The 11295-nt window shown below is 34.7% G+C and overlaps 1 protein-coding gene across 3 annotated transcripts; it reads right to left on the bottom strand.

Annotated features, from left to right (window-relative positions):
* Nucleotides 1-7457: 7457 nt before the first annotated feature.
* LOC148602878 (uncharacterized) lies at nt 7458-11059 on the bottom strand. 3 transcript variants are annotated; one of them, XM_088552887.1, is made up of 2 exons: nt 10988-11059; nt 7458-9294 (listed from the first exon to the last, which is right to left on the bottom strand). In XM_088552887.1, exon 2 carries the CDS (start codon nt 9287-9289, stop codon nt 7754-7756), a length of 1536 nt encoding a protein of 511 aa, XP_088409013.1. In that variant the 5' UTR covers nt 9290-9294; nt 10988-11059; the 3' UTR covers nt 7458-7753. The 3 variants fall into 3 exon arrangements, with proteins under 3 accessions (XP_088409013.1, XP_088409016.1, XP_088409014.1); XM_088552890.1 differs by having other exon boundaries at nt 10962-11009; XM_088552888.1 differs by lacking the exon at nt 10988-11059 and adding an exon at nt 10431-10569.
* Between the last annotated feature and the right edge of the window lie 236 nt (nt 11060-11295).

The raw sequence follows: 11295 nt of genomic DNA, 5'->3' as shown, positions 1-11295 counted from the left end.
CATCAAGATTGTGAGCGAGTTTTAGATCCAATTGCAATCGCCTGGATTTTTTTTTCTAGATTAGCCTGTATTTTGTTGAATGAAAGCCATGAGGTTAGGGATTTACTATCATCTTCTAAAGAGGAAATGACATTTTCTAATTAAAAGATTTGCCAGAATTAACGACAAAGTTGTAGTTGTAAGTCATATTATTTTATAAAGAGAAAAATATCGTTAATGAAAATATTGGATAGTACAGTTTCGAAGTATGGAACCATGTGACACATGTTTATATATATCTAGCATTTAAAGGAGACCTTGTCAAGCTCTTACTGTTCAGTTTCTGTTAGAGAGATAGCTATCCAAAAGATTTAGAGCAGATTCACGAAGTCCTTATTTTTTTAAGTTTTAGATTTAACAGGGGTAAATCATGAGTTAAACAGTCAAAGGCATTACTTATGTCCATAAATATGACTGCTAGATATCCATCCGTATCTGTCGCACTTCTCCATTCTTCAAATATTTTTAGTGAAGATATTAATCAACTAACAACGATAGCCTGATCGAAAAGCAGCAAGTAATGGGTTTAAAAAGTTTTCGAAATGTTTTGATATTTGGGTTTCAATGGCCGTTTCAAATATTTTTGATATATATAGGAGGGAGTTCACTAACAGGCCTGTAATTGCCTTTGTCAAGAATATCATTCTTTTTTAATTGGCGCCACTTCGACAATTTTCAGCTTATCTATGAAGGTATATGTAGCAATAGACAAATATAGATTCATATGATCGGTAACTGGTCTGGTTACAATTGGTTTGGTGTGATGTAATATTTTTGTTGATATGCCAAATACCAGTTGATTTTATTCATACGTTTAGCAAAAGGAGCTTTATCAACTGGTTGAAAATTAAGATGTCACATTTTTTTTCTCACATGTTGTCTCATGGCTTTGATAAAAGGAGGGTTGTTATTTACTTCAATATTTGTATCAGCAATATTTTTGCTATATTGATAAACAAGTACTATGTTTTAAAAAAAAAGATAGCCGACGCAAACAAATTTTGTTCTTTTTACTTAAAAATTTCTACATTTCATTTAACAAAATAACACATGGCAAGCAATTCCAATTTTTGATACAATTTTATTGAACGCCATCAAGTTATCACTATTTCATCAATCGGGAAACAGAATTGAGATCAGGTGACTTGCGTTTCCATAGAAGAGCGTCTTTAAGGTCAAAGGGTAAAAGCGGAACTATAACGACTGCGTTGGATAAAGTGGCTAAACATTTCTGCGATGTCATCTTCCCTTAATGAATTCGTCACGGCTCCATATTCAACCCAATGTTGATCATTAATTATCAGAGGTAAGTCGGGGAGTAAATGAAAACAAAATCTTGATTACAGAAAAACAAAACAAAAAATGCGTACAATTAATTTGTAAGACAACAAATGTCAAGGATGTAAAGAGTTTAGTTCAGTGGCGTAGCTAGGCCTGTTTTAGTTGTACGCAAAATTACGGCGAGGGGTCCTGGGGGGGGGGGGGTCGCTCAAGGCCCCCATTGAGTCCGGCAAGGCAAAGCCTTGAGGGAAACTCCTGAATTTTAACGATTTTGGAGCCAGTTTTACGTTCATGGTACGTATATGTGATAAATAACCTTTATTTCATCTTTAAAATGTGTGTTTTTATTTTTGTTACTTTTTCCGAAAGTACGCAACTGCGTATTTGCGTATAGGCAGCTACGCCCCTGTAGTTCCATGCATCTACCACCTACCACTGCATTTTCAAATCTCATTTCCATCCTCCTCTCTATCTCTTTTATATAAATTAATATCACATCCCGGAAAAAAACAAAAAAAAAGGCTTTAGAAATAATTAAACTTAATTTTACTTTTAAAAATAAAATCACATCTTGACAGATACATGTATAAGGTCACTTTCTCATTTGATATATATTTTACATTGCTTTTACGTTTATAATCCTCCCACTTGATTGGTCTTCCGTCTTTCACCCTTTTCTTCCACCCCCTGTCCGTTTAATTCTCTCTCCCAACTCCCTACCCCTCGTTCCCTTTTTCCCACACCTTGTATCCCATACTCCTTTCTGACTGTGTAGATATTACATATGTTAATTCATCAAAGCCGTTTTAAAGTAACAAGATTTGTATTTCAATAGTACCTCAGTGCCAGTCAGTAGGAGCCCGACTTTTTCCCCATAGAGACGGAGCGTCCGTCACATACCCACCATGTGGTTGCAGACAGGCCCGGTTTCATAAAAAAGTGGAAAATTACCTAAAGTCCTGTGTTTTTGCTCAAATTTTCAATTTCAAGTTATCTGATTGATCGAAACTTTAGTTGTTGGAGGATTTCAAGAAATTTGAGAAGTCTTATGACATTGGTGTTTCCAGATGTTTCATGTTTGCAATATAGCTTTTTTTCTCTCGATATATGAATAAAATGAGGAGACGATTATAACCTCAAAAATCCAACATATCGACACTTTTCTATGATATACTAAAACAAGCAAATATATGTTACCGTGTTCTTCCGTCAATTTACGAGGTATGATATACTGATTTATGATTTCTATATACACAGCTGTCAAAGAGGGTCGCTAGTCCTACCATGACACTTGTTACTACCGTAGTGATATTAATTCAATGCGGATCCTGAAAAATTCGGAAGGTCTTCTGGTAACCTCGATATATGAATAAAATGAGCTCATTGGGCTTTCCTAATATATCAAAAAAGCCGTGGTAAAAATAACAAAATATGTTTTGGTGTAAGTCATGTAAAAACTCGTAAAAACATTTTATCACAATTCTGTTGCCATTTAATTGATGGATCTATAACCCTTGGACTCACGCCCTTGTGCAACTAGGTCGCAGGCGCGCGTTATTGAAAAATAAAGCAGAGGTATTGAAAAGGTACATACCCTGCAAGTGAAGCCGGTCCTGGTTCCAATGTCCTCTGTTTTCCGTTAACCCAATTTAAAATGTTGCGCAAGTTTGTTATTAAGTAGTATTCCTACTAAGAATCATGCAAAATGTGATTCATGGTTAGAGGCCTACATATTTTTATTTTTTATATTTTTTTTAATGTTATAGTTAACAGAAATTAACATATGGCTTTTCCTGTGCTCTTAGGAGATAAAAATTAAATAGAATGTACTGTAAAAGTCAAAATTGAGGGAAATAACTCTGGAAATGACACCAGAATACGATAGAAACTGTTGGATTTTCCATGTGGAGTATCTCCTAAGAGAAGACACATTAGAATAAATCATTATAAATTTCATCATACAGACCAATAAAGCAACTAAATACAAATACAAAAATGTGTGTAGCCTACTATCACATATTACAGAATTTGCATGATTCTTACAAAGAATTCTACTTAAAAATTAATTTATAACAGTTGAACTTCCAAGTTAACCTGTACAAAGTGTGGTATTATGTAACCAAAATTACTTTATAGAAATGTTTATTTCTTTTTGTAAGAATATTGATTTTTTAATTGATCTGATTTAGAGAATACGGTAAGCCGTCCCTGCGAAAATTATTGGGACAGCTAGGGTACCGTCGTACCGACCGCTATACGCCCTTGTTTTCAATATTTTCATTATTATTTTAATTATTCCTTTATATATTGACACAAATTACATGCTTATAAATACTAACAATGAATGTGATTTTCCTCTACCCACAGAAAATGTCTAAAATACAAACAAAAACAATAACATTTTTAACGAAAAATTTACAGGATCGAATTTTTATTTATTCATTTATTTATTCATTAGAATTAATTATCTATCCATCGCCGAGAGTGCCTGTGAATTTTCCATACTTTCCGTCTGCTGAAACAGTTAACTGTATACACAATATTACAGCAGATGATCATGCCTTATCATCATCCGAGACACTTAATTATAAAATGCTCCCGAGGACCTTCCGTCTAACTAGGGATTGTATTAAGGCTAAAAACCACTAATTCCACTTTCCATAGGCTTCTATGCTAATTTCACAATATTCAATGGCTTCTCTGGACTTTACCTTAACTTTAACCTGCAGAGGACTATATATCAGCATGATTCTACATATGTCAGCTCACAATCCTCAGAATGGCATGTGGGGTTAGCAGACTTGCAGTGCAGTACTGGTCACCGGAAGTGAAGGGTCTATAAATAGCATGGGAAATCCCAGTGTTTTCACAAGATAGGGGTATATTTAAAAATCATTATGGAGATTAGGCTTCACATCACAAGAAGCAAAATGCACCTATAAAATGTACAGAAATGTTTTTCCTTTCAGAAACTGTTTAATTTTTTTAAATAAGATGAGAACTTTTTTCACAGCACTATGAGGAACAGGGGTAATTTCTGCGTAGGACTATTTTTGCGTACGTTCCAAATGCTCATTGGTTGAATTGGTGGTCTGTAACCTGTATAGGTGGGATGCTACCGCATTTTCATACCGATTTTGACATGTTCGTCACATATTTCAATTATATTTCAGTGCGTTCTGATCCATGTAAGTGCTGCGACAAAGTTGGTGCGATAAATTGTAAACTTGGGATGAATGTCACCGCGACTTTTATGATGTACATTTTGTAGTACACAAAGACGCACACTTTAATCTAAATATATGATATATGTGTATGCATTGTATACTTGATGGCAGTATTTTCATCTTCAACTGTTATTAAATTGTTTACCACTGGCTTGAATTCATGTCTGTGTTAACTTTTAATTACGTAACCCTTAGTATACAACTTGTTTTTTTATTTTCAGCTTTAAATTTTGTTCGTTATTTTTTTTCCGACGCAGTCGGTATAGTTTCGCTTTTTACCATTTGACCTTCAATGGAAACGCAAGTCACCTGATCGCAATTCTGTTTTCCGATTGGCCAAATACTGATAATTTAGTTGCGCGTTCGAAAAAAACTGTATAGAAATTTAAAATTACGTGCCACTTGTTTTTTCCTGGATGTGATGTAGAAAGTTATAAGTAAAAATAACAAATTTTACTTCGTCGGCTATCTTTATTTTTAAAGATAATATACTTGTTTTTGTTCTCCCGGTTGTGTTCATGGATTTTATTTTATTGTTTTTCTTTTTTTATATTTTGATGATTGCGATGACTAAGTGCCTAAAAATATTCTTACCCTTTTTGCCGCTGTAACGTGTTAGCTTTAAGCGTAATAACTAATTAACAACTAAGGAAAGAGTCGAAATTTTACTTAAGAAAAATAACAACTTAGAGTGGCCAGTGTCAAAAAGTAACAAATATTAAAATTTCACAAATAAAACCACAAAATCTCAAACAAGCACTCGGCACTTCTTAATTTTTATATTCTCTAAAATTGATCACGCATTACATGTAGTATCAACGGGATCTGATATACTACTAAAATTTAAGTACCATTTTATATTAGAATCAGGTACTGGATGGCGCATCTTTATTCTCAATTTGGTTTGTTTTGCCTAAATATATTTAATACATCTAGAAAACAAGTTTATCCTGAAACATTTATGAACAAGTCATTTTTTACTGCTGATATAGGGGAAAAGTGTGGGAAATTTGCCCACCACTCTACCATAGTGCATTTCAACTTAATTTGACCTATTAATATCTTAAAAAGCAAACCATACACACACACTTTGATTGTTGCTTATGAAAGATACGAGGGATAACTGCATGGATAATGCAATAAAATATCTGCGTTTTTTTTTCATGTGTCACATCTTACACATATTTTCCTGGTTCTAATACAGAAAAGTACTTTAGATAGCGGTTGAGCGAAGCGTTCTATACTAGGGTAGTACAAAACGATTAATTTTGATCTAATAATTGCTATAATGAAATAAAATAAAATGTTTCGAAGAGTGAAGCTTGATATGACCGCAGAGGTCGAACCCTGAACATTTAGGGCAATACTGACACAACTGGATACTATTTGATACAGATCTAAAGTTTGGTTTCGATACAAAAGGTGACACAGGATGGAAATTTGAGCAGAACCAAGCGGTCCCAGTTTCTACATTGTAATTTGGTTTCTACTGTTGACTTTTGACAGATGACGCATTTTGCAGAATTTAGTATTTCATTAGAAATACAAGTTTTATCCGGGAACATTGTGATAATTGCGTATCTCAAATTAATAACCTAATTCTGAACAGAAAGGGTCACATTGTCATGCTGAAATTAGTAATCATCAATTTTTCCAATGTCATAACAAGTGTTATAACTAGATTTTTCAGTCGAAAATATCTCACAATTGAGAGCAGCGCCTACTACTTTTGACACTTTAGGACATTGGAAAAAACTTTGCATTGCAGCATATTCTCTAGAGAAAGAGTAATAAGGGAACAAAAGATGTAGCGGTAATCAAAAGAATGTAATCCAGGGACAAAGACCAGACATGGAAAACAGACATACACAACAAAGAACATAAAGTAACTAAAATCATACATACAAAGTAACAAAAACAAATGAGCAACTCGGACTCCACTAAAAACTAGGAGCATGGACCAGGTGCACCGGTAGGGTAAGCGTCCTGCTTTTTGTCTAGAAACACCCGCCGAGTTGCTAACAAAAAGTCAAGTCCGGGGTAGACAAACGAGGAAAGGAAAACCATGACCCGTTGAATAAATCAGTTTTCATGGTGCAGATGGATACACCATAACGATCCACGAGTTCATGATGACGACCATAAAACTTCTGTAGTGATGACTTCAATCTTGTAGCAACATTACCCTGTTCCAGAAGCCTATTTGTTAGAGTTCTAGCGCGATGAAGAAAAGTCTGCATAGTTTCGGCAAGCTCTGGCTTAACGTATGAGTTGTGATATGAACACTCAATACGCAGGTGCTGAAGGGATGTTGACACAGATGAAAGGAAAGTTGACAATTCTGAATGAAAAGTCATCACGTTTGTCGTAAAAGTTTTGTCAATGGTTTTCCTTTACCATCGATTTCTAAGTGTATGTCAAAATATGAGGCTGACAGTGTCTGTAGTACCCTTTATCTCAAGTTCTTTGGGGGTAGATGCAATATATCAAATCCCAGAAATTATGTTTGTTTAAAGATAATACGTCATCTATATACTGGAAAGTGAGATTAAAGGATATAGCCAAACGATAATATTCTTCCTTTCGGATCACATCAGCTATGAAGTCAGCCTCATAAAAGTGAAGGAATAGGTCAGCAAGTAAAGGAGCACAATTTGTTCCCATTGGAATGCCGACCGTTCGTTGAAAAACACGTCCACTTCACTGAACAAATATGCTGTCGATTAAAAACTCCAGCATTATGTAAACATCAGTCCTCTTTATATTTGGGGGATGATTTGGAATTATTTCTTACAAAGTAAAAAAATATATATTTGTATCTAGGTGTACCATCTTTTTTGGAAAAACAACGATGTTTAAAGTTTTTAAGTCGGAATTTTAACTGAGAATGGGGAATAGAAGTATACAGTGTTGAAAAATCATAGGTTTTAATGCGGTTATATTCAGATAATAGTCTTGAACTGATCGTCTCCAAAAGATCTTTCGAATTTTTCAGGATCCACATTGAGACATGATAATAGATATCTTTCTTTTTTTTTAAATACTTGATTTTGAAAATTAAGACACTATGTGCTAAACGTAAAAATGGATTACTGTCAACAGTAAATATTAAATTTACGACATAACTCTTTGGTGATTGTGATTTTTGAGGCTAAAAAGGATTCCCGTCCTTTTTTTAAATTGAAATGGAAGACAAGTAGCAAATATCACGTGCTAGATGTTGACGAATGTGATATTATTTCCATGTCCCCAACCACCATAGAACTTAACGATCCACCTTCAATCCTGTTTTGAACCAAGTGTTCAAGTTCTGTCAATATGTAATATCGGGCCTCGGTCAAAATTTCATGTAAAGCAGCCTCGTTTCTCGGAAAGCTCGATAATGTTTTAGATCCGTTCCGGAGGTAATTCAAGATATGTCTAAAATGTGTGCCATCCCGATCAAAGAAGTAACTACCATCTTCAGAGGGTGTGATAACACGTGTGCCACAGAACAAATCAACAAAAAGAGATCCCTCCGCGCTAGTAATTGTCGACAGTGATGTATTAAATCTGACTCCTCCTATGTTCAAAGTGATTTGAGAGTCCTGAATCATGTTCTGTTCCCGAACACGTCTCCATTCTGTTTCAATACGAGACTTTTCTTTCATAAAAGCATGCAGTCCTTCTTTATACTGTCCCAATTTTTTCTGCAGTTCTTCTTCCTCGCCCGTTACTTGCTTCTCTCTTTCAGTTAATCGTTTTTCTTTCTCGTCCAGGTTTTGGATCCTCTCTTCAAGCTCTCGTTTAAGGCTGCGAGTTGCTGCAAGCTTTTCGTTTATTTTTTCTCGTGCTGTTTCTATAATGACATGATTCTTGGTCGTTGCTATTTCTGATATTTCTTTCGTTAATTCAACAAGACTCTCAGTAAAATACTGATCAAGTTCACTGTCAATGATTTCCATGGTTACAATATCAGTGCCCCCGCACTCTAATTCAAACGAATCAGATAATTGTTTACTCGTCGTAAGTTGGCGAGTTTCGTGCTCAATTCCAAGTTGCTCTATAGCCACACATAACCTTGTATTATGTTTATTCAAAAGAAATGGATCTGTCTCAGAATTATTTATATCTACACTCTGATCTCTGTTACACAGAACGTTAAACATCCAGGACAAGTGCCTGGATAGATTGGCTACTACCGGTTCTGCTGTCTCTCCGATTGTGTCTAGAATTACGTCATTTCCGTGAACTTTGACATATATCCAAAGTCTACATTTTGATCTGAGCGAAATGCTAAATTTTCTTCGAATTTGATATTCTAAAAATTCAAATGAGTCCCACGCATACATTGTAACTCGGTGGTCGGATTCCTTCTGCAAATCTGAAAGTAGACAAATGTCTATGGTCAGAAGATCAGATTCACATCTCGCGAGAGCCGAATGACGATCTACACCATTAGTTATTTGAATGTATTTGGAATGGGTTGGACGTCTGATCATACAGCATCCAGGCTTCAGTCTGAACCATGAACATAGAATTTTCCACCATTTTTCTGATACGAACTGGTTCAAGTTGATATCCTGGTCGACACACAAAGGACCAACAGTACTAAGTGTCTGCCCGTCGTCTGTGTTACAATTTAACATTTCTTTATAATTGTCTAACCAAGACATTGAGATTCCATACAGCCACGAGTCTGTAACATCGACACTGTTGATGTTCGACAGAACATATTTTTGGACAACATCTGGGACTGACATGTCTTCTGAAAGAGTAATCAAGGGAACCAAGGTTACAGCGGTAATCAAAAGAATGTAATCTAAGGACAAAGACCACACATGGAAAACAGATATGCACAACAAAGAACATAAAGTAACTAAAATCATACATACAAAGTAACAAAATCAAATGAGCAACTCGGATTTCACTAAAAATTGGGAGCAGGTAAACAATAAATTTCTGCACTAAGATTCAAACTTCTAAATATTCTGGTTTGTAAATAAGCATTCGCGACGTGTTGTGAACTTCCGCTGATATTACATAGACATGCATATATTCAATTTATTCATGAAATTTATTTAATGATACTCCATGCAAGGGATAGGGTTGGTCCGAGGATTTCGGGCTTAATGCGGACAAAAAAGAACAATTAATAACCTGGACTCCCTTTTTCTGGAGTCTCTCTGGAACCCCCTTTCAAAATCATTCGATCCATCCCTAATACAGAGACTTGGTGAAATGACACGTAAAACTGTACTTGCAGCTATCGTAAACAAACAGTGCTACAATCGCTTCGTCAAAAGATAGAACCGATTTCAGGATTAAACGATATTTTCTACTTTGTTCCATTCATTTTCAACACCGTATATCCACAACATCAATTTTAAAGACATATGGTTAACATTAGCCTTGGTTTAATTCGAATGTATGTCACTATGTCGGTTTTATGCTGCCATTTACCATGTTAATTTCAGGATAAAGGATAAGCCCAAGAAAGACAAAAACACATTAATATTATAGGTTTTTTTACTTTGGAATTATAAGGATTAAATACTCAGTCTGCTTCACTAAAGTTTATCGACTTATGAACTCTTTTTTTGTTTTTGAGGGAATGGTTCGATTCAAAGGTGGCACAGCCGGCGCGCACCTCTCACTAAAATTGGAAGAAAAAAATGCATGAAATCTTAGATTTTTCACAAATTCTGCATCTAAAATCGTTTTGCCTAGCTTTGATCGGCGCTTTATTCTATTAGTACCCCATACTTAAAATCCTGCATCCGCCCTGGATTCTACATCGATAAATTCTGAATAAAAAACAGCGTAAAACTTCTATATGCTATCATAAATCAGCTCGTTGAACTGTAATCGGATTGATATTTACAATAAAAATCTATTTTTTACCTGATTTGGATCAATATCATGTGTATGAAAGAAGTCAATAGCACTATTACACGTACAAGATTTACACCTTTATGTAATTGGTATATGTACATACATATAAAGTCATATACGTATATGTAAAGCTAAATTATCATTTACTTTTACGCGTATCACGTGAAGTAAATAATATACTGAGTCAACAAAATATTTATAGATCAAAGTCCAATCCCGTTAGACCTTCTACAGAAAAGAGTGAAAACTCAGTTGTCGGAAAAAAAATGATAAAAGTTTAGAAAGTGGGAAAGACCCAAATGATTTTTTCTAAGTTTCAGTTATGTATCCTTCTCTAAATATGTACCGCATATAACTAGTATGCATTCACCACATTATATTTATTTACTTTATGCATAAGAAAAAGTTTCCGGAATAAAGTAACTCGTTGCCACCTCACTGAAATGCCTTGAGTGATTAAAATATAAAGCACAAAATGTATTAGTATCAAATAAATGAAGAAAAAAATGAAGAAAAAAAATGTTTTAAAAGTGTACTAACTAACGAACTGTATAAATATAACATACAATTTTCTTCCTTGTAAGGCTGTGTGATCTGTGTTTCGTGTAACAGCTGTGTAATGCAAGGACCAGTGAAACTCGAGTTTTATTGAGCGGGAAAATTCAATTTTACGTGAACACTCCATTCTCCCTATGATATAAGAAAGGTGTACGCTCTATTCTTAAATCCTGTAACAACAAATGATTTAATGGGTGGTAATGAAGGATTAGAATAACATTACTGAACTGATAAACTCTAGGCAATAATCAAAAGGAATAGACAAAAAAAAGAAAGTCCCTATCACAAAGGGCAATTGCGAGTAAAAAACCGGAAA

This window comes from Perna viridis, chromosome 11 (genome assembly GCF_037379345.1).
Source record: "Perna viridis isolate PV_CMFRI_1.1 ecotype Kerala chromosome 11, ASM3737934v1, whole genome shotgun sequence".
Classification (NCBI taxonomy): domain Eukaryota; kingdom Metazoa; phylum Mollusca; class Bivalvia; order Mytilida; family Mytilidae; genus Perna; species Perna viridis.
The sequence above is the reverse complement of the archived record's forward strand: the minus strand, read 5'-3'. Positions and strand labels throughout refer to the sequence as shown.

Excerpts from the sequence above, each read along its gene's own strand:
- LOC148602878 (XM_088552887.1), bottom strand. The coding sequence starts at position 9,289 with ATGTCAGTCCCAGATGTTGTCCAAAAATATGTTCTGTCGAACATCAAC.